At 43.1% G+C, this 24,695-nt stretch overlaps 1 protein-coding gene and 1 long non-coding RNA gene across 2 annotated transcripts; both read right to left on the bottom strand.

Annotated features, from left to right (window-relative positions):
- Positions 1–2,248: 2,248 nt before the first annotated feature.
- Positions 2,249–5,033, bottom strand: LOC148844036 (uncharacterized). Its single transcript, XR_016103637.1, has 3 exons — positions 4,686–5,033; positions 2,514–2,582; positions 2,249–2,394 (listed from the first exon to the last, which is right to left on the bottom strand). It is a non-coding gene; the product is annotated as an uncharacterized LOC148844036 (long non-coding RNA).
- Positions 5,034–12,268: 7,235 nt separating this feature from the next.
- LOC148844035 (uncharacterized) lies at positions 12,269–17,862 on the bottom strand. The gene is made up of 2 exons (XM_088959484.1): positions 17,440–17,862; positions 12,269–12,406 (listed from the first exon to the last, which is right to left on the bottom strand). Exons 1-2 carry the CDS (start codon positions 17,860–17,862, stop codon positions 12,269–12,271), a joined length of 561 nt encoding a protein of 186 aa, XP_088815610.1.
- Positions 17,863–24,695: the final 6,833 nt, after the last annotated feature.

Genomic DNA, 24,695 nt, shown 5'->3' with positions numbered 1-24,695 from the left:
ACATGAATCAATTATGTACTTTCACTCATTTACAATAATTGATCTGTACATCAATCTGATTGGAGCTAAGGGCATACACTGTCTAACAGCTCCCACTTGCACTTAGGTTCAATCTGATACAAGCTTCAATCCCAAACTATCCACGTGTTTCTCAAACACTTTCTGTGTCAGTGACTTAGTCAATGGGCCTACCACATCCTCCGCTAATGCTACCTTCTGAATCTAGACGTTCCCTACCACCGGCGGTCACTTATGGGTGACCGCTAGTGGCCGAGAGGGTCACATGATCCAATTATAAATGCATGTGATTATCTAGCGTGAACTGTCAACTGAGAAGGCAAAGGCTCGAGAAGGCAACAGGTTGACCCAACGGTGTGTGTAGTTCAGCCCATTGCTCACAGCCTGCCGGCCTTATATGTCACGGGGAAATTTTTGACATTTTAACATTTTTTTCATTTGCCTCCCACTCGGGAAACCGAACTTACCCGACTATGAGAAGGGTATCATTTACTCATGAAAATGAAATTTACTATGGGTCCCACTTGTTCTTAAAATCCCAACATAAATATGTTGGTCAATGGGACTGTGAATCTCATTCACCAACTTACCCCCTCTTCAGCAACAATCACTTGGTCTTTAGAAGCAATTTTAATTGAATGCCGCTAAAAATCAATATTTCTTAATGATAGTCGCCTTTCTATCACCCAAACTGCTGGTAGAAATCATATTTTTTGTATGTTAGAGGAAGTGAAGGAGCTTAAAACTGAGGAGGGTTGTTGCGGGTAAGGACAAGAGCCATCAACATAGCCCTTGTTCTTACTCATCAAGTCAAATGGATATCGATCATGTAAGTGTTGCCCAGGATTAAAAGTTGCAAATTGTGAACTAGGAGTAATGGAGGTTCCACTGCTAACTAACATGATTATTGGGAGCAATGATCAAGTGAGTCAAAGAGAGATATGGAAAGGTGAGATATGGATTGTTAGGTTGCATGGAGCTCTTATACCATATGAGAATAGGCTAAAAGAAGAGTAATTTCATTGATACTTTCGATGCATTCATTACAGTATTTGTATACAAAGAAGTGTAATTAGATACAAACTACAATAGTAAAAAAGATAAGGATAATGATTATCCTAGAAAATCACAACATGAGAGAGATTCTTATCGAACTAAATCACTTGATGTAGTTGCATGGTGCGCATGGGATCTGATGTGGTCACTGACAAGCTCTATTGTAACCTTAAAGGATTAAAATGTTGTTGCAGTGGAGAGACTGGCTCAAATGCTGAAACGCAGTAGATTGATTAACTAAAAATGTCGTTAATGGATAAACATATTCACCAAAAGGCAAATATGATTGAGTGACAATGAATTGGGTCTTTCGTTCCCCTTCAAGAATGGCATTTGAATTTCAGATAGAAGGAGATGTCTCAACCTCTATTGATTGGAAAAAAGCCTTCTTTTGTCTCGTTTTCGGCATTAACATTAATAGAGATGTCTCAACTTATCTTGAGAATGGCATTTGAACTTCAGATAGAAGGAGATGTGTAGGGACTACGGTCGATGATGATGAAGAGTGGTAGAGGTAAAACACCCCTTCTTTTCACTAATTCTTTCTCGATCCCCCTTCTTCTCTCTCTTTCCATTGCTTTCACTACAAGAAAAAAGGATTATAGTGATAGACCAAATCCGTCACTATAGATTTATAATGACGAACAGATGTCGGAATTTCAAGACATCACTATAAGTGATGTCACTATAGCCTATGGTGACGGTTATGTTTGTCACTATAGAGTCGTGTTTTAGTAACAAACAACATATGACCACCACTATAGCTATTTATCTATGGTGACTGATTTCAAAATCTGTTACTAAAGTTAGGCCTATAGTGACGGTTACATTCGTCACTATAGAGTTGCGTTATAGTAACTAACAACATATGACCATCACTATAACCATTTACCTATGGTGACAGATTTCAAAATCTGTCACTAAAGTTAAGCCTATAGTGATGGTTACGTTCGTCACTATAGAGTTATGTTATAGTAACTAACAACATATGACCGTCACTATAGCTGTTTAGCTATGGTGACGAATTTCAAACCTGTCACTAATGTTAGGCCTATAGTGACAGTTGCGTAATCTTGTTATAGTAACAAACAACATATGGTCATCCATCACTATATCAAGTTTATGTGAAAAATCACCCGTCTTCTTTTTACATCATATTAAATTGGCAAATAAATTTCTACAAAAATTTAATATATTAATTAAAATAAAATACATGACAATTTGTCTTGTTACATATAATAAACCACAATAAAAATAAAAAATATTGATATCAAATCTCTTTATCCATGCATATTGTTATTCTTTTCAAATGCATTCAACCTGAAAAAACAAAATAACACAAAAATTAGATTTTTGAATTAATATACATGAAAATTTAAACATAAATTGGAATAAGAGAATACCAAAAGGAGGAATAACACAAAGGAACTCTACCTAACCTGCCACATTTGAAAGAGTTTTGTATAGTCCAATCCAAACAAGTATTGTAGCAATAGCGGGTGGGCATCCTATCACAAGCAGTAAAGTAAGAGAGATGATAAGTACACAATTTATCTTGAAAAGATTCCTTCTCTAAATAAACCATTTATCTTGAAAAGATTTCTTCTCTAAATAAACCTTACTAAAAGATACTTTGTAAATTGATCAAAGTATCTAGTTCACCCATCCAAGACCAATGTACTAAACACTTGTAAAACACCTCAATACTGTCACCCACACCAAGATACTCAGATTAAGAGTGGAAAGATTTGCTTAGAATGAGCAATAAATTGTTGGAAGTGTTTGATTTGATACTACCTAGTGCATGATTTTCAAAAATAAAATTAAATAAATGCAGATAAAATTGACAATTTTCCCTTGTAAGAGATGACAGAACAACATAGGCAAGACGATGCAACCCATTATAGGATTCCCTATCTTCCATAAAAATTTCTTAAAGGATGGCTATACTTTCTTTATAGTATTTGGTTCAAGGAATGGAGGCTATAATTTGGAATTGGAATTCCAATTCTAGAGTTGTTTCTGTTGAGCAAATTAAGACTAAAAATTAATTGACAAACTAATCCATGTAACTGTATTTTACTATACATATGGCTCAGTTTGGAAGGAGTACAAATACAAATATGTACAATACAAATACATATAAAATAATACAAAATACATGGTTTTGGACTCTACATATTTGTATTTGTACTCTTTCCAAATGGAGTCTACAGGAATTCAAAAGGAAAAAAATGAAATTGCTTTTCCAATTCCATGGTTGGAAGAGTTTAGGAACCATAGTAAACACATGTCATTGCCATAAAGTTTCATAAGGTTTGGCTCCTTTGCAAACCACTCTCCTGCCAAATCACTCAAATCATCAAGGCTGAAGTAGCTAATAATCATCCATGTTTTTTTGTTAACATTAACATACCTAAGTTTGTAATATGAAAATGGAATACACTACTACCTTCCCATGATACAGAAAAGTAGATACCAAATTATTCAGTTCCTTTGGCAGTTACAAGTTATGATCAATCTAAAGCAGTTTGCCACCAAAGTCGAGCAAGACTATCAGCCAAACCTTTTTCCAATCTTTGGATCCACCTGAATAAGCTATTCATGCCATAGCCTTTACTTCCCACATCAGATATACAAGTATCCAGGGACCTCCCACATTTGATAGAACCTGCCGATGCCCAATTGTCAATCACCTTTTATCACCATCCCAAGACCAGCCTGCATCAGTTGTTCTTCAAAACATCCAGTGTTGAATTTTACCAAACATAGAAGAGAGACACCAGATATGTCTGAATGTTAGAAGTTGAAGACAAGATACCATAGGAGACTTGTACCTTGAAACTGAGAAACTATTCAACAATCCCATGCATTTGAAGATTAGTTGATTGTACGCAAACAACTAGTTGTGCCATTTATGGAAGATCCTGATTGGTGAAGAAAGGTTTATTACTTGTTTATATATGGATTATTAAAGATTTATTAAAATAATCAAAGAATGAAATATATACAACATACATAGCATCCCTTCTACAAGTATGCCTACCCCATATTCAGTTTAGGCATTCTACATGTAAAGAACCCCATTAGTTCCCTATTCACTCCTTGCTTCATAAGTATCAGTCAAGCAACTTGCAGATCTATTAGTCCAATCAAAGGTAACATTTGTCTCCCTTAGATATGTAATCTCTTCCACGATCTGCCTAGACCATCAGTGCCCTTGTTTTTAGTTTTATAACCAACCCACCACCATATTAGCATCTCTTTCTATTTGTAGATTGATGTAGTTCAAATATTTATCCATTCTCAGGTCTTGTAATGTTGCCATGAGTTCTGCCCTTACTGAACTTTCAGGCTTTATTGACCCTAGGTAACATGTTGGCCCATACTGGAGAAGGATGCTCTCAACAAGGCCAAGGCCTTTGATGAGCAGTAGTTAAAGTTTCCTATCAGCCATTTATGCAAATACAAATAGGGTTCAATTACTGAAACATTTCACAAGTCTACAAAGAATCCAAAGATTTATACAATAATTTTTGTAGATAATCGAAGAATAAAGGAATAGGGATTCAAAGTTCACCAACAACAAAGAGGGAGATTAGAAGCAATACCTTTACAAAAGAAGACCAGAATGGTAGCACTGCGATGGTGGCTTTGCTTTGGTAGCAAGAGCCGTCCGAAATGATAGCGCTGCAGTGGTGGGTTACTTTGGCAGTACAAGAATCGTAGAGTGAAGGGTCGAACTTGAAGGGTTTGGTAGATTGAGAGGGAGCCGTCCACAACGATAGTACTGCGTTGGTGAGCTGCTTTGGTGGCAGCAGGAATCGTGGAGTAGAGGCCCGAACTTGAAGGTTTGGGTAGATTGAGAGGGAGAGTGAAGGGTTTCTCACTCTGAAGCGCTTCTATTTTTCCTGCATATATGAAGGAAAGTGAAGGGTCTTTTTGTTCGTTGCATATTCAAACCGAACTCTATATTTTCATTGTATATAGAGGGAAAGTGAAAGGTTTTTTGTTTGTTGCATATTGAGAGTGAGAGGCGGGAGATTTTGAATGTTTTAACAATAAAAGTTTTTTATAATTAATCCTACATATTATGCAATCATTTTTCAAATAGAATTAAGTGGATGTTAAATTATAGTTAAATTTTACTTTAAATTTTAATAAGATAAATATTAACTAATAATTGTTAATTAATAATTAAATAACTATTTGTTAATATTAATCAATTTATTTAGCTAGATAATTAAATAATTAAAGATTAATAATTAAATATACAATAATATAAAAGTTATTGATTAAAATATCATTTAATTAATTTATTTACTAAATCATGATTAGGTAGGGATGGCAATTTTCCCCATCCCTACCAATTACCTGACATCAAGCCAGGGATGGGGATAGCTTTAGCGAGGTGGAGACGGGAATGGGGATTAATAGGGGTCCCCAATCAAGGTTGGGGTGGGGATGTGAAATGAAGTCTCTACCTTGCCTTGACCCCGATTATATATATTAAATAATATCCAAATTAAATATATATTATTTATATTATATATATCAAAATATATTTAAGATATTATTTATATTTTTAAAAATTTCTTTTATTTTAATACATTTATTTTTCAAAAAAATATTGTTGCTTAAAAAATTTTGGGGTTTTAGGTCCCCGCGCGAGGAACCCATCTCCATCAGGGATTGAGGATGGAGGACAACTTTTATCTCTAATAGGGAATGGGGTTGGGGATGGAGATTTATTTCAAAGTCGAGGTCGGGGTAGGGAACATGATCCCAGCCCTGAACCCACCTCTACTACAAGCTAGGCTTAGTAGTAGAGGTGGAAACAATTAAGCTTTTCACAAGCTCTTGAGCTAGGCTCGTGAAAAGCTTGATTCAGCTCGGTCGGAATCAAGCTTTGAGCCAAGTTCAAGCCCAATACATAGGCTCATTTGCTAATCGAGCTCAATTCATGAGGCTCACCAATGATTTACATATATATATATATATATATATATATATATATCAATAATATTTTTTATATAATAATAAATTATTTTTATAATTCTTAAATATTTGTATGTAAAATAAAAAATGTTTTTATATGTTTGATTTTTATGTTTATAAGAAGCTTGGGTCACATTTGAGCTCGAACATATGAGCTTTTGAGTCGAGCCCAAATCTCTACCTTGAATTAATCGAGTTTGAGCTTGATGGATTTTTGGCAAGCCAAGCTCAAATAGCCAAATATTCAATTCGAGTCCACCTCTACTATTGGAGTTAGGGTTGAGTTCAAACTTTTTCAACATCTATCTATCTATCTATCTATCTATATAGCCAATATTGATATTAAGAGCTTTATGTACTAATGTTTTCTTGCATAATTAACAATAAAATGGTTAATTATAAGTTTTTGTAATAATTACTTAATTTACTGAACCTTTAACACTTACTTTATTAGGTTGCTTAATAAAACTTAGTTAGATTGTTTAATTAACATAATTACTTAGGGATGGCAATTTTCCCCATCCTCGCTAGGTACTTGACCTCCCCAACCCAATGGGGATTAATAGGGTGGGAATAGAGCAAGGGCGGGGATGGGGATCAATAAGGATCCCTAATTGAGGATGGGGACGGGTATGGAGAGTGAAGTCCCTACCCTACCTTGTCCCCCGATTATTATATATTAAATATTATTTACATTATATATATCAAATATATTAAAAATATTATTTATGTTTTTTAAATTTTCTCTAGTTTAAGTGAATATATTTTCCAAAAATACCTTTAGTTAAAATGTTTAATTAACTTTAATTACATAATTAATAGTAAATTGGTTAATTTTGTCATCTTACTTAATTAAGAAATGAAGAGAAAGGGTGTTGAGTTGGAAAAATGGGAGTGGTGGGAAGGGGAAAGCAGAGAGAGTTAAGGAGGAAGGGGTTTGGAGAAAGGAGAGGGTAGATGACATCGACCGCTTTGCTTTATATATATAATATATAGATTATTTACATTATATATATAAATATATTTAAGATATTATTTATATTTTAAATTATTCTTTATTTTAAATAAATTTATTTTCCAAAAATACTTTTAATTAAAAGATTTTGGTGATTCAGATCCCCACAGGAAACTTGTATTCGTTAGGGATTAGGGATGGAGGGTAACTTTTATCCCTCACAGTGGTCGAGGTCAGAGTGGGGATTTTTTTTTCAAAATCAGGATTGGGGATGGAAATATGGTCTTTGCCCCAAACCCACTCCGTCACCATTCAATTACTTATCATAAAACAGTAATTTACTTATTTTACTATTAACTAACAACTATTATTTAAATTTAATTACAAAATAAAAATAATTCATTAACAATAATTATGGCTTAATTAACCTTAAATAATAGTAATTATGCATTTATTATTTTACTGTGAATTACCTTCCTTCGATCTTATTATTTGGTTTTCAAATTTTACTGTGCATCACATGGAGCCTCGCTAGTGTGTGTGTGTATCGAGAGAGAGAGAGAGAGAGAGAGGGAGGGAGAAAGAGAGAGAACTATATGGTATACTTTTGTTATGAATTTATAAAAAAAAAAACTGCATATTTTTCTATAATTTTGATTATAAAAATAAATTAACATTTTATATTTATTTTTCATATAATTTATTAATTCATTGGCTAGCAAGCTCGGATGCCAATTCCTAGACATATTATCAACCATAATTTATGGACCAATCAAACCTCCACAACATTAAAAGCTATTAATGGTCTATAAAAACTTGACTTAAGAGTATCCCTATGTAGAACTTAAATGGATTTTTTTTTAAATATCTAAATGTTTAACCTATTGCCCATTGTTTAAATATATCAATTCAACAATTCAAATGTCCAATTCATTATATTATTTTAAACAAAATATCATTTATACAATGACTGAGAAAATGCCACTACAAAAAATGTCCCGAAAGGAAGATGTGATTTTAAACTGTGAAAAAACATTAATTGCACGTTATTAAAGATGAAAATTTTGTAACAAATACACCGATAATTATAAATTTGTGACTGATATTAAACTATTCATCACTATAAATCAACTTTTATGATTTTGTGACAGATATTTAATTGTCCATCACTACAACTCAACAATTAGTGACAATGATTTAATTGCCTGTCACTATAAATCAATATTTAGTGACGATGATTAAGTTGTTTGTCACTATAAGTCAGTCAATTGTGACGGATGATAGTTGCCTGTCACTATACAACAAGATTTTATACTTTTGTGGCGGATATTCAATGATCTGTCACTATAATCTACCATTTAGTGACGATGATTTAAATATCTGTCACTATAACTCAATATTTAGTGGCAATGATTAAGTGACCCGTCACTATAAGTTTATTAGTTGTGACGAATGACAATTATCTTCACTATACATCAAGATTTTATGTTTTTGTGACGGACATTCAATTTTCCGTCACTATAAACTATAATTTGGTGACGGAGCTTCAACTATCCGTTACTATAATCTCTTTATAGTGACGAAAAATTTCATCGTCACTAAATAATGTATTTTTAGTGACGAAACTTGAAATTTCGTCATTATAGAATTATTTATAGTGACGTACATCACTAACGTCCATCACTAAAACCCATTTTTATGGTAGTGTTTCTTTTCACTTGCATCTAAGCCCTCTCTCTCTCTCTCTCCTCTATTTGAATAAGAAAGCCTTCTCTCCCTTTTTCCCTCTCTTTTTGGTTAAGCCGAATACGAAAAAGAAGGAGAAAGGCAAAGCTTCTCCCTCTCTCTCTCTCTCTCTCTCCATGGTGCTCTTTTTTCTCAAAGCAAAAGATTAAAACTCATTCCTTCACCACCGAGGAAGAGATAATGCCCTGTCGCAACTCTTGTAGGGTTTGGAATTTGGATGGAAATTTGTTTTTGCTATAAATTGAGAAGACTAGGGCCCAAGAACTAAAAATCAGCACTTACATTTCTTTTATCGATTCTTAAACATAAGGGAAAAACAACTATTATTTAAATTTAATTACAAAATAAAAATAATTCATTAACAATAATTATGGCTTAATTAACCTTAAATAATAGTAATTATGCATTTATTATTTTACTATGAATTACCTTCCTTCGATCTTATTATTTGGTTTTCAAATTTTACTGTGCATCACATGGAGCCTTGCTAGTGTGTGTGTGTATCGAGAGAGAGAGAGAGAGAGAGAGAGAGAGAGAGGGAGGGAGAAAGAGAGAGAAATATATGGTATACTTTGGTTATGAATTTATAAAAAAAAACTGCATATTTTTCTATAATTTTGATTATAAAAATAAATTAACATTTTATATTTATTTTTCATATAATTTATTAATTCATTGGCTATCAATCTCGAATGCCAATTCCTAGATATATTATCAACCACAATTTATGGACCAATCAAACATCCACAACATTAAAAGCTATTAATGGTCTATAAAAACTTGACTTAAGAGTATCCCTATGTAGAACTTAAATGGATTTTTTTTTAATATCTAAATGTTTAACCTATTGCCCATTGTTTAAATATATCAATTCAACAATTCAAATGTCCAATTCATTATATTATTTTAAACAAAATATCATTTATACAATGACTATGAGAAAATGCCACTACAAAAAATGTCCCGAAAGGAAGATGTGATTTTAAACTGTGAAAAAACATTAATTGCTCGTTATTAAAGATAAAAATTTTGTAACAAATACACCGATAATTATAAATAAAGATTTTGTGACTGATATTAATTCATCACTATAAATCAACTTTTATGATTTTGTGACAGATATTTAATTGTCCATCACTACAACTCAACAATTAGTGACAATGATTTAATTGCCTGTCACTATAAATCAATATTTAGTGACGATGATTAAGTTGTTCGTCACTATAAGTCAGTCAATTGTGACGGATGATAGTTGCCTGTCACTATACAACAAGATTTTATACTTTTGTGACAGATATTCAATGATCTGTCACTATAATCTACCATTTAGTGACGATGATTTAATTATCTGTCACTATAACTCAATATTTAGTGGCAATGATTAAGTGACCCGTCACTATAAGTTTATTAGTTGTGACGAATGACAATTATCTTCACTATATATCAAGATTTTATGTTTTTGTGACGGACATTCAATTTTCTGTCACTATAAACTACAATTTGGTGACGGAGCTTCAACTATCCGTTACTATAATCTCTTTATAGTGACGGAAAATTTCATCGTCACTAAATAATGTATTTTTAGTGACAAAACTTGAAATTTCGTCATTATAGAATTATTTATAGTGACGTACATCACTAACGTCCATCACTAAAACCCATTTTTATGGTAGTGTTTCTTTTCGCTTGCATCTAAGCCCTCTCTCTCTCTCTCTCCTCTATTTGAATAAGAAAGCCTTCTCTCCCTTTTTCCCTCTCTTTTTGGTTAAGCCAAATACGAAAAAGAAGGAGAAAGGCAAAGCTTCTCCCTCTCTCTCTCTCTCTCCATGGTGCTCTTTTTTCTCAAAGCAAAAGATTAAAACTCATTCCTTCACCACCGAGGAAGAGATAATGCCCTGTCGCAACTCTTGTAGGGTTTGGAATTTGGATGGAAAATTGTTTTTGCTATAAATTGAGAAGACTAGGGCCCAAGAACTAAAAATCAGCACTTACATTTCTTTTATCGATTCTTAAACATAAGGGAAAAACAATAGTTGTCACTAGGGAAAAAGAAAAATCACAGATGATGTGAATGACAATTGACAATTATGTGAAATAATCATTTCATGTGGGCATTTTTCTGAACCCAACTTTCTTGAATAGAAGAGGCAAGAACTTGAGACAGATATTTTTTTATCAATGTTTGGATGGTTGATTTGATGACACTCTAAGGGCATTTGTGTCTTTTTCAAATACCACTTAATAGCTGGTTAACATCTACTTCATGGCAGATACTGGATTGTCATCTTTTAAAAGTTTGGGTACTGAATTGTAGCATTTTAAAGTCCAGGAACCAAAGTGGCACTAGGCCCAAAGTACAGGGTACTAATTGACAATTTTCCCTAAACATAAATATTAAACCACAAAGAAAGTGTCATTTTAACATAATTTTAACAACAATCTAACAATTGTTGCTTAAAAAAGTAGATGCAATGACAATTTTGATACATTCTAACGGCAATTTTATATAAACCACTAAAAAATACATATAATGGTGTTTTTCATATACATACAATAGTGGCAATTAAATAAATGTTACTATAGAAAATGCCACTGAATCTCAACTTTGTAGTAGTGTCTACTATAGTGAGCAGTAACCATCACCATGGATGATAAATGATGTAGGGTGATTTGGCCCGACCTCGTAGCACGGGGACACGTGGACATGACCTGGCATAGTGGCAACTCAGCACGATAGCCTAGCCACAACTTGACGTAACAAACTCACCGAAGCCCGGTCGAACAACTCGGTAGGTTGGCAACTCACCGGGAAGCAAGGTCCAGCTCACCCCGATCCCTAAGGGTGGAGTGCCCCGAGCTCCCCTTGAGTCCCGAGCTCCTCCTAAGGGGTTTCGAGCTCTCCCTCCCTAAGAAGGGAGCACCCCGACTTTTGGCTATGTCCCGAGGGAGAAACACCTCGGGACAACACCGTCAACACTCTTGTTCATACTTGCTTAAGGCTCGCCCCCAGTGTGAGCACCTCGGCACCTCGGTGCAAGGTATCTCAGCCCCAGGCGGTTCGGTGCAAAGTAGCTCAGCAACCTGCAGGGAAGATCTACCTGACATCTGTACCTACCGGATCTGGTGGCAGCGCCCACGTCTCTCGCCAGGCAGCATCGTGCATGACAACTTTGAAAAGCATGGCACGCCTGACGAGTTCGTACCCTGCAGCAGCAGCCTGCACCCGCCACCTTAGCCCTAGCAGTAACAGCTAGGGCAGTGGCAGTTATGTCTGACGTGACTAAGCTCCGGTATAAGAGGACCCCGACCCTCGCGAAGCAAAGGTATTGAAGCTAGCACTTTTGGCACTCTTAACTCTCTGTGTTTTCCTTGAGTTTTCTCAGAACTCTAACTTAGCCATTGGAGTGTTCCCGCCGGGAGAGCTCCTCGGAATCCTTCACGTTCCTCTATATTTCAGGTGTCATCTGTCACATCTAGGAGCTAGGTTTCAGCCAGCTAGGAGTGCCCAGATTGTGATGCAGACTCAGATGCAACAGTTCCAACAACTCCAGTTTCACTAGCAGCAAGTGTTGCACCAGGTTTCCCAATACCAATATCAGCAACAGTTTCCTTCACTCCCTCCTCGGCATCCAGCTGCACAGCCAACCAAGCCTTACGCCTACCCCCACCTCATGGCCTGTAGTTAGGTCAGGGGTCAGGTTCCTATACCAGGTGTGAGCCACTCCCCGGAAGGTGGTAGTGAAGGCCACACACATGCAAGACTCGCTGGCCCTCGCTAGGTGCATCTAGGACTGAAAAGCATCTACATGATCACTTGGGTCAAAGGAGCCATCATATTTGTCTAGTGGGGGGAGTTTGAAATCTTTGGGCATGGGGACAACAAGGAGTTCTAATGACAGGGGGGAAGGGACTAAGAGAACAGGGGTAACCTTTACCTCGTCCGAGCTCGCTTCCTCTTTACCTCTGAACTCAGGTAGGATGCGGGTGGTAGTTCGGTGTGCTCGTCAGTGCCTCCGCGCTTGCATGGAAGGCCCGATGTTGGCACTGCTTGCTTCAGTGTTGCCGAGCTCAACGGGCTTGGACTGCTAGTGGTAGTCTGCGGCTAAGGCGCCAAACTGGTTTTCCGCGAGCGGAAGCCCAAACTGAGAACGTCGAGCTGACGCTGGCTTGATAGGTTGCGAGGTTCCTGATCCACCGGCATGCTGCGAAGCGAGGGTAGTTGGCCTTTCCCTTCTGCTAGGGGATGAGACTTGGCTTCTAGAGGGGTTCTGAGCCTAGGAAGCTTCCCCCCAGTGAAGGCGCCCACCGTGAGGAGAGGGCTTGACTTGCTTGACAGCAGGGTGCCGAGGTGGGAGCTGTGGCTGGCTCTGAGGTAGTTAGGGGAACTGCTGTTGGTAGTGGTACTGAGAGACGTGATGTAGTACCTGTTGCTGGTAGAGTTGGTGTTGCTGAAGCTGCTGCATTTGGGCTTGCATGGTCCGCATGCATTGCATCAAATCATCAAGTTGGTTTTGGCTAGTTGTTAGGGGGACAATGGTTGGTTCAGCGAAGGTTGTCTCGACAGAGGGGGGAAGGGGAACATTCACAAGCACCACTATTCGTGACACATTCAGGCTAGGGATTCCGTCCATCGAGAGGGGGATGGTGAATTGCCCGATGCAGATAGTGGGGGGCTGAGGGTGTTCCCCGGTGGCATTCAGGTCGGCATTACGTCTATCACTGCTGGAAGAAGCCATGAATGCTAAGTTTTCTTTCTTTAGAAAAGAGCTAGAGGTTGGGGGAGGCTTTTTGAAGCATTTCCCACAGACGGTGCCGAATGATGATGCACGATCTGGTCGGTCCTAGCTGTCGGTAACCTTGCCTCTGATGGAGCAGGATATGCCTGAAACAGGGAGGAAACAGGAGATTCCGGGGGAGGAACCCAGTGGGAACGCTCCGATGCTCAAGTTAGTACTCTTGAGAAGGCAAGGAGAATGAGAGATTCTGAGACTAGAAGGCACAAAAATATCACTTACCTTTACTCTGGGGAAATAGAGCCTTTTATAACCACCCTGGTGCACTCACTCCCAAGCCTCTGCCAGATCAGATATAACTGCCTCTATGGGGGACAGGCATAACCACCACTATCTTCTCTTTCAGGACCGCCTCTGCAACAACTGAGATGGCGGTAGCAAGTGGTCATTGGAGTGCAGTTGTCATTTGTCAAATCCCTGATCAGTTAGGCGCGCTGCCTCAGAGTATGGGCTTCTTTGTCATGTACGGTTTATTCAGTCACATGACCTAGAGCCGAGGTGTCGGAGTGGTACACGAGATGATCTTGAGTCTGAATAGGAGTGTGGCCCGGACTGTTCCGAGGTGCCGGGGTGTGGCCCGGACTGACCCGAGGTGGGTTAGTCCGGGTTCGCCCTTTGCGGGGTTCCTTGCAAGGCTCGGGACTTCTAGGGAGAGCTCGGGTTCCTTTCGGGGAGCTCGGGGGCCTCCCCTCGGGGAGCTCGGGCTTCTTTTTGGGATATGGTTATGTCGTTGTGCCGAGCTGACGCTCCTTCCAGGTCATACCCGACTGCTTCCACGTGTTGCACAACCAAGGGGTTGGGCCAAATCTACCACCATCAATTGCCCCCCACTCCCCGTGCCCGGGGTCTTGACCTGGCATGGGGAGTTACGGACTGATGGGTGGATTTGTCCCGTGGCGTGCTTTGTCCAGTTCAGAGATTCTCCGGTCTGACCCGCCTATTCTCTTGGCTCAACCAAGGTCAGCTCGGCTCGACTAAAGGTCAACCTGGGTTGCGTACAGCTCACACGCGGACGTCAAACAATTATCAGTTTTTGGACGTCAAAAGTTCGCACTAAACTGATTTCACCTCAGGGGTCGTGCAACCGGTTTTTCTGAGAGTCATTGGATGGCTTTGATCTTAACCGTTGATGCATGGGCATAGCGGCTATAAATAGTGGGGGCCCTGGTCACTTTTCCTTCACCAGTATTCAGTGCTTGTTTCTTGAGCTCGCGTCCAAGGTCTTCAGCCTGCGTCACTTTTCCTAGTTCGGTAGCTTTTCCTTTGTGAGTCCCCTTAGCTTCTTTCAGTTTCCTTTCCTTTTCAGTGTCTAGTTCGGGTAGTTCGGGTAGCTTAGATAGTCTTTTAGGAGGGCTTGAGGCGGAGACTTCAGGTTGGGATGCCTCTTTCGACAACCTTCTGGATGAGCTGGAGGTAGGGCCTTCAGTTCGGGTTACCTCTGGCAGCTTGGAATCCACTTATCGTCGAGTTTGGATGCCAGACAAGTTCGGACCCTCCACTATGACGTCTGAGAGACTTTGGTCTCTTGTTCGTTAGTCCAACCTGCCTGGGGAGTATATTTATAGCTTACCTACGGGCGACTTCCCTTGGGATCATGGTCCGGATGAGATCGTGATTTTTCGGGAGCAACTCATTGCCGGGCTGCGCCTTCCTTTTCATCCCCTAATCGTCAAAGTTGAATCACTTCGGCGTCACCATCGGTCAGCTCCACCCAAACTCCATCCGCAATGTCGTTGGAACCATCTCCCTCTGTTGTGAACACGTCATTCCTCTAGACTTAGAAATTTTTTCCGCCCTTCTTATGCTTAAGAAGCAAGCGAGCTTCCTCCCCGAGCATAGGCGGGCCTATTACCTGTCTCCCCACCCGGGATTTAAACTTCTACACAAACTTCCAAGTAAGGTCCCGGCATGGAAGCAAGACTACTTCGTGGTACGAAGTGCTACGGGGTGGCTGTTTCCCACTCATTGGAGGGCAGACATTCCTGACCCTATTGTCATGTTAGATAAAGACATGGCAGAGACCTTCCAGTCTTGGGCCCAGGTCAGGCTCGAGTGCGGAGATTACCTTACGGAGGCCAAGCTTGTTTAGGCCAGTCTGAGTCCGGGTAGGTTTCTTTACTCAGGTTTTTTTTTTACTAATGCCGAGCTCTTTTTGTAGGTGTCATGGAGGCGGAGAAGACCCGTGGTGTCAACTTGCTTGATGGGATGAAGAGAAGGAAGCGGTTACTAAGCGGGCTCGCATCGAGTCTCCTCGGACCGTGGAGCCCGAAGTCCCAAGCTATCCTCCAGTCATCAACCTGAAGTCTCCTAGGGAGCCCGAGGTTGCGAAATCTCGGGAGGTCGATACCACGGAAGCTTCCCATACCCAGATAGTACTCTCTAGTTCGGGGAGCCAGGAGGGGGCTGGTAGCGTGCTGACTCCGAGTTGTGCTCTCTGCAAGAGCAAGAAGGCCGTCTATCCTGCGGAGGTTTCGACATGGGCTGACCTTCCTCCAGGTCACATCGGCGCACACGCTGTGTCTCATGCTATGGTGGTAAGTCAAAGTGGTCTCCCTTGTCTTTTTCTTTATGCTGTATTATTCTCTTCTCGCGCGGGCTGACTTGTTTCTCACTTGGCAAGTGAACTCCTCTATCCATGCCCTAATTCTTCAATCAGAGAGGAGTCTAAAGCAGGGACAGGTTGTCAAAGAGGCTTCCAATGTAGCGCATGCCGAATTGAGGGCAGCTCGGGAGCGGATCCATTGTCTTGAGGGTGGCAATTCGGCTTAGAAGAATGAGTTGGAGAGGCTCCGGAGAGAGAACGACGCCTTGAGGCTCGTTGTAAAGCACCTCGCGACCTCAAAAGGGCCTTGGAGCACAAGGTGGAATACCTCAAGGCCAATATCAAGGAGAAGTCCGAAATCTTCTTCCAGGCCCTCGAGGACACTAAAGTGAAGGTCGTCGACGATTACATCGCATCGGAGCGCTTCAACGACCTGATGGTGGGCTCGTATCGAAGGGGTTTCAAACTGAGCCGGTGGATGAAAAGGCACGCGTACCCCAAACTCGACACCCGTGCCATAACCACTTCGCGTAACACTCCGGAGATGGCTCTTGCAGCTGACAATGACCCGAACTCTGAAGATGAAGCAGACGCCCCGAGTGCTGCCGAAGTTCTTGCTAATGTTTTGGGCGAGGGAGGTGTGCTTCCGAAGTGATATGTGTAGAGCCTGCGAGCTCCTTTTTTTTGAATAGATTGTAAATGAAAATTGGTGAACTGTTAGAATTAGGTCCCCAAAGCGAGGGCGTTTCTCAAGGTGAGAACATAGTAAGGCTATATGCCCGATCTGTTCTCCGCCTGGGTCAGTTTATCGGTGTCTTCAATAGGCCTAGCTCAGAGCGAGCTATGCACCTCGGGTTTCATACCCGTGTTGCCTGCTCTTTCGGTGCTAACACTTGGTTCTGCGTTGAAGAGGTGCCGAAGTCATTATCAGCTCAAGGCTTTAACCCATTGGCTAAGATACTTTCCTAGGCTTTGCCCACGCCGAAGAGGCGACTAGGTCTTATGGTGCCAAGGTCATTATCAGCTCGGCGCTTTAACCCTTTGGCTAGGATATTTTCCTAGGCTTTGCCCATGACGAAGAGGCGACTGGGTCTTATGGTGCCGAGGTCCTTGTTAGCTCGGCATTCTGGCCATTAGGCTTTGGGGGCGGCTCCTAATCCACTTAGTTCGGTAATTTACAGGTAATATCGCCTTAAGTTGACGATGTTCCAAGCCCGGGGTATTTGTCTACCCTCCAGGGTTTCGAGTTCGTACACTCCTCTGAGTACTCTCTTTACTCAGTAGGGTCCTTCCCAATTTGGTCTGAGCTTGCCAATGCCAGGCTCAGGTACCATGACATTGCGGAGAACCAAGTCGCTGACGCGGAAGTTTTGCTTCTTGACTCTGGCATTGTAGTATTGAGCTACCCTTTGCTGGTATGTTACGGTCCTGATGTAGGCGAGGTCCCTCACCTCATCGAGTAGGTTGAGGTTGGTACGTAGCTCAACATCATTGGTCTTGTCACCGTACGCTTCTAGCCGTAATGAGGGGATTTCGATTTCGGCTGGGATGACTGCCTCTGTGTTGTAGGTGAGGTTGAAAGGAGTTTCTCCGATGGCGGTCTTCTCTGTAGTTCGGTACGCCCATAGGACGTTGGGTAGCTCATCCGCCCATAGTCCTTTAGCTCGGTCTAGCCTGGCCTTCAGTCTGTGGAGGATAGCTCTATTCGTGACTTGCGGGTGCACAACCGACGTGAAGTTTTGCTGAATTCCCATGTCTTGGCACCATTCCTGGAATTTGATATCCTTGAACTGCTTGCCATTGTCAGAAATCAGTACCCGAGGTAACCCGAAGCGGCATACTATGTTCTTCCAAAAGAAGTTCTGGACGTTTCGTGCTGTGATTGTCACGAGAGGTTCAGCTTCTACCCACTTCGTGAAGTAATCTACCGCCACTACTAGGAAGTTCCTCTCACCTATTGCTGGCGGGAATGGCCCGAGTAGGTCGATGACCCATTGCGCAAAGGGCCATGGACTGGTGATATACTTGAGGTCAACGGCGGGCTGATGGTGGATATTGACGTGCTTCTAGCACCTATCGCATTTTCTGACTAACTCAACGGCGTCTGCTTTCATTGTTGGCCAATAGTACCCTTGTCATAGTGCTTTTTGAGCAAGGGCCCTGCCCCCCGGGTGTCCGCCGCACAAGCCTTCATGAATGTCGTGAAGTACAAGCTCTACTTCGGGAGATCGCAAGCAGCATAGGTAGGGAAGCGTGTAGGATCTTCAGTACAACCATCCATCTATTATGATGTATTTGGCTGCCTGGCTCTCTACCCTCCTGGCGGCATTGCGGTCTGCAGGGAGGATTCCATGTAGCAGGAAGCTCGTGAGTGGATGGATCCAGCTCGGCTCTGCTTGGACAACAGGAGCTACCTCCTCTGCCACCCTGAGAATGCTAGGCCGAGGTAAATCTTCTATGTACACAGTCCTCATGGTGTTATCACTGGTGCTGGCCAACCGGAACAAGGCATCGGCCTCGGCATTCTCCGACCTCGGGATTTGCCTGATGAAGTGTGATTGGAAGTTAAGTAGAGCCTCCTTTACTTTGGCTAAGTAGGCAATCATAGTCGGTTCATGGGCTTCATATTCGCCTGTAACCTGATTGACCACGAGCTGGGAATCGCTGTAGATGACAATGTGTTTGGCTTTTACCTCTTGGGCCAGGGCTAGCCCAGCTATCAACACCTCGTACTCTGCCTCATTGTTGGATGCCGCAAACTCGAAGTGTAGTGCGTACTCCAGTTTTGTGCAACTTGGACCGTGAAGAACTACTCCGACTCCGCTGTCCTACTGATTTGAGGGGCCATAAACGTGAAGGATCTAGGGCTCTTCATCCCAGTTCGCGCTTGGCCTAACCAGGAGAGATACCGAACTGGGTGCGAACTCTACCGGCCTGGGAGCATCGAGCTCACCCGGACTAGGGGCTTCGACCGAGCTATGGACTTCGGAGCTGATTGTGCATTCCGCAACAAAATCCGCCAAGGCTTGGACCTTGATAGCAGTTCACGGCTTGTACTGGAGGTCGTACTCACTAAGCTCGATGGCCCACTTCGCCAATCGACCAGAGACCTCGGGCCTGAGTAACACTTGCCTCAGGGGTTTGCCGGTGAGGACGATAATGGTATGGGCTTTGAAGTATGGGCGGAGCTTGCGGACTGCAATGACCAATGCGTAGGCTAGTTTTTCTATCTCCGGGTATCTCATCTTTGCTCCCTACAACACTTTACTAACATAGTAGATGGGTCGTTGGACCTGGTCTACTACCTTTATTAGTACCGAGCTGACCACTTCATCACTTGTTGAGAGATACAACTCTAGGACATCGCCCTCTTCGGGCCGAGTCAAAACTGGGATACCGGCAAGGTATCTTTTGAGCTTGTCAAACGTGAGCTGGCAACCTAAGTCCCATTCGAACCCTTTGCTTTTCATTGCTTTAAAGAAAGGTAGGCAGCGGTCTGCCGATTTGGACATAAAACAACTCAGAGCGGCTATCCTGCCATTCAACCTCTGAATCTCTTTTACTTTTTGGGGTGGTCTCATATCTAAGATGGCCTTTATTTTGTCCGGGTTGGCCTCAATACTGCACCGGTTGATGATGTACCCTAGGAATTTACCCGAAGTGACACCGAAGACACACTTGTTTGGGTTTAGCTTCATGGTAAATTGGCACAGAATTTGAAAGACAGAATGCAAATCTTGTATTAACTTATGTGAACATTGGGTTTTAACGACCATGTCGTCTACATAACATTCTATTTTACTGCCAATTAAGGGTTTAAACAGCTTATTCACAAGCCTTTGAAAGGTTGCCCTAGCATTTTTTAGTCCGAAGGGCATAACTTTGTAACAGTACAGGCCGGACTCGGTTATGAAGGTAGTCTTTTCCTCGTTGGTCGGGTCCATCCTGATTTGATTGTAGCCCGAGTAGGCTTCCAAGAAGCTTAGCAACACGTGCCCCGAGGTCATGTCTACTAGGCGGTCGATCCTGGGGAGGGGGAAGCAATCTTTTGGGCAAGTTCGGTTCAGGTCGGTGTAGTCGACGTACATGCGCCACTTGCCGTTGGCCTTTTTCACCAGAACGGGGTTGGCCACCCAGCTCGGGTAATGAACTTCCCTTATGAAGTCTGCTGCAAGGAGCTTTCCAACCTCCTCGTCGACCGCCCTCCATCATTCTAGGGCTAGGTTGCGTTTCTTCGGTCTAATGGGTCTAACTACAGGATCAGTATTGAGTTTGTGAGTTATGAGGTTAGGGTCTATGCCGGGCATTTCTACCACGAACCAAGCGAAAATATCTAAGTTACTGAGTAAGAAGCGTACTAGTTCGGATCGCAAGGGCTCCTCTAGGGAAGTGTCGGCCTGAAGTGTTCGGGCTGGGTCCTCTGCTGAGACGAGGATGGTAACAGTCTCCTCCGTGGGGGCAACTCGCTCCTCGTTCTGTTCCACGGGTCGCTCCAGCTCGAGGTCACTGACCACCTTGCGTTTTCCCTTAAGGGCGGCGATGTAGCATTTTCGGAACTCAAACTGGTTGCCTTGCACTACCCCAATGCCGAAGTCCGTGGGGAACTTCATGGCTAAATAGTAGGTGGAGACCACAGCCCTTAAAGCGTGGGTGATCGGCCGACCTACTATGGCATTGTATGGGGAGGGGATTGCAACCACCAAGAAGTCATGTTCGAGCCTCACCGTGCTAGGCCACGTGCCGACTTCCACATGTATTGTAACCTTTCCTAGGGGCCTTACTTCTTTTCCGCTGAAGCCGACTAGTGAGGTGTTCGCAGGCTTCAAGTCACCCTCTTGGAACTGGAGTTTGTCGAAAGCCGCTTTGAAAAGGATGTCTGTCGAACTGCCTGAATCGACGAGGACGCATCGAACTTTGAAATCATTGATCTTTACCTTTATGACGAATGCATCATCGTGGGGGTAGTGAACTCCACGTGCGTCGTCCTTGGTGAAGAGTATGAGGTCTTCTGGGGGGTTCTGTTCTTCTCTAGCGGCCTCATGGGTTGATGCCTGAGCTGTTGCCAAAGTGCATCCCGCTACAATCGATCCTCCAACGATCATATGGATTGTTCCCCAAACTGGCCTTTCCTCGGGGGGCTGCTTCTGTGACTACTCTGCGGGCCGGTTACTGGACTCGGGAGCATCCCTACTGTGCTCCCCCTGTCGACCTGCCTTATTGTTATTATTATTACCATTATTCTATACAAAATTCCTTAGGTACTCGTGACGAATGAGTTCCTCTATTTCGTCACGAAGATTCTTACAGTGCTTAGTACTATGACCGTGGTCTTTGTGAAAGCTGCAATATAAATTTTTGTTCCTTTCATTCGGGTTCCCTTTCAGACGGAGTGGCCACTTTATGTACAAGACGTCCTTGATCGTCATCAGGATCTCGGCCCGTTTCACGTTCAAGGGTGTGTAGGCTGCCCGATCTGACGCGGGAGCTTGGAACGGCTGACTTGGCTTCGCCTCCCAAGCAGAGTCTTTCTTCCTCTTGTCCTCTTGGTTGGAAGGCTCACTTTCCCTCTTCCTTTTTTCAAACCCGCCCTCAGTTCTTTGGTTGATCTCTTCTTCGGTTCTTATGAACCTGTCTGCGAGCTTGAGAAACTCAGCTATGGTTGCGGGCTGGTTAACCATCATGTGCCATTTGAATTCCTTGTGCATCACTCCCCTCTTGGCCGCTACGAGCTGTACTGCGGTGTCAAGGCGTGGTATCTGTAAGCACGCGTCATTGAATTGCTTGATATAGCCTCAGATGGACTCCCATTCCTTCTGGACTATACCGAGGAGGCTCTCATCAGTTCAGGGGCACCGCTTGCTGGTGACGAAGTGCGCAGTGAAGACTTGTACGAACTGAGTCCAGCTCCTTATCGACCTAGGGGCCAGGTTCCTATACCAGGTGCGAGCCACTCCCCAGAAGGTGGTAGTGAAGGCCACACACATACAAGACTCACTGGGCCTCGCTAGGTGCATCTGGGACTGAAAAGCATCTACATGATCACTTGGGTCAAAGGAGCCATCATATTTGTCTAGCGGGGGGAGTTTGAAATCTTTGGGCATGGGGACAGCGAGGAGTTCTGATGACAGGGGGGAAGGGACTGAGAGAATAGGGGTAACCTTTAACTCGTCCGAGCTTGCTTCCTCTTTACCTCTGACGCTCCTGCCAGGTCATACCCGATTGCTTCCACGTGTCGCACAACCAAGGGGTTGGGCCAAATCTACCTCCATCAACGATCAAGGATGCCCCATATGTAAAGTGGCCACCTCGGCTGAAGGCCGATCCCAATGTTAGGAATTAAAATTTGTATTATAGCTTTCATAGAGATCACGGTCATAGTACCGAAAATTGTAAAAACCTCTGTGACGAGATAAAGGAACTCATCCGTCGCGGATATCTGAGAAATTTTGTACAGAACAATAATAATAATAAAATAGGTCGGCAGGGGGAGCAAAATAAGGATGCTCCCAAATCCAGTAGGCAAGCGGAGCAACCTCAGAGGCAGCCTCCCGATGAGAGACCAGTTCGGAGGACTATCCATGTAATTGTCGAAGGATCAATTGTCGCGGGCTGCACCTCAGTTGCAGCTTGGTCATCAGCTCGCGAAGCCGCCAAGGAAGAACAGAATCCCTCGAAGCGACAAAGGATGGATGAACAAATCTTCTTCACAGAGGACGACGCGCGAGGGGTCCATTAACCCCATGATGATGCACTCGTCATAAAAATAAAGATCAATGACTTCGAGGTCAGGCGTGTCCTCGTCGACTTGGGCAGCTTAGAGGATATTCTCTTCAAAGCAGCCTTCGATCAAATTCAGCTCCAGGAAGGCGACCTGAAGCCCGCAAACACTCCACTAGTAGGGTTCAGTGAAGAGGAGGTCAGGCCTTTAGGGAGAGTCATTGTGCCTGTGGAGGTCGGCACCTGGCCTAGCGTGGTAAGGCTCAACCATGAGTTTCTGGTGGTCGTGAATCCCTCCCCGTACAACATAATAGTAGGTCGCCCCATCACCCATGCCTTACAAGCAGTGGTCTCCACCTACTACCTGGCGATGAAGTTCCCAACAGACTTCGGAGTCGGGGTGACGCAAGGCGATCAACTTGAGTTCCGCAAGTGCTATGTAGCCGCCCTCAAAGGAAAAGCCAAGGTAGTAGACGACCTCAAAATGGAGCTACCCGTAGAGCAGTTGGCAGAGTGTCGCACCCACCGAAAAGACCATTTCCATCCCGGCTTCGACAGAGGACCCAGCTCAAGTACTTCAGATCGGTGCTTCTATTGAGGAGCCTCTGCAGTCTCAACTGGTAAGTTTCTTACTCAAAAATTTAGATGTTTTTGCATGGTCTGCGGTAGAAATGCCCGTCATAGACCCTAGCATCATAACTCATAAGCTTAATACCGATCCTGTAGTTAGCCCCATTAGAATGCACCTTTATTTCCGAAGTCCCCAGTTGGTAGAACACGAGGCCCCCAGTGCGGGCAAGCCCGGGGTTCCCAGACTGATTGAGCTCGAGCACTGTAAAGTAGCAACCAGCACGACATTTCTCCTAGTTAGGCCCAGTGCAAACTGGGACGAGGAGCGCTGGATCCTTCGCGTAGATGGCACGTCAAAGCAGCAGGGCAGCGGAGCTGGGATCATTCTGAACAGGCCAAGCGTTGTGAAATTGGAGTATGCACTGCGCTTTGAGTTTGCGACATCCAACAATGAAGCAGAGTACAAGGCGCTACTAGCCGGGTTGGATCTGACAAAAGAAGTGAAAGACAAGCACATTGTTGTCTGTAGTGATTCCCAATTCGTGGTCAACCAAGTTACGGGTGAGTACGAAGCTCGCGAACCAACCATGATAGTTTACTTAGCCAAAGTAAGAGAGGCCCTGCTCAACTTCCAGTCACACTCCATCCGAAAAATCCCAAGATCAGAGAACGCTGAGCCCAATGCCCTATCCCGGTTAGCCAACACTAGTGACAACACCATAAGAAATGTGTATATAGAGAACTTGCCTCGACCTAGCATTCTCAGGGGGGTAGAGGAGGTCACTCCCGTCGTTCAAGCAGAGTTGAGCTGGATTGATCCACTCGCGAGCTTCCTGCTACACGGGACCCTCCCCGTAGATCGTAATGCCGCCAGGAGGGTAGAGCGTCAGGCAACCAAATACGTCATGATAGACGAACGGTTGTACCAAAGATCCTACACGCTCCTCTATCTGCGCTGCCTGCGACCCTCTGAAGCCGAGCTCGTCCTCTGCGATACTCATGAGGGTCTGTGCGGTGGACACTTGGGGGGCAGGGCCCTCACTCAGAAAGCACTACGAGAGGGGTATTACTGGCCAACGATGAAGGCAGACGCGACCGAGCTCATCAAAAAATGCGACAAGTGTTGGAAGCACACCAACATCCACCACCGGCCTACCGTCGACCTAAAATACCTCACTAGCCCGTGGCCATTTGCACAATGGGGGATCGACTTACTCGGCCCATTCCTACTAGCAACAGGGCAAAGAAGGTTCCTAGTGGTGGCAGTTGACTGTTTCACGAAGTGGGTCGAGGCTAAATC

This window comes from Nelumbo lutea, chromosome 8 (assembly GCF_056320005.1).
Source record: "Nelumbo lutea isolate HS-2025 chromosome 8, American lotus-T2T, whole genome shotgun sequence".
NCBI lineage: Eukaryota > Viridiplantae > Streptophyta > Magnoliopsida > Proteales > Nelumbonaceae > Nelumbo > Nelumbo lutea.
The sequence above is the reverse complement of the archived record's forward strand: the minus strand, read 5'-3'. Positions and strand labels throughout refer to the sequence as shown.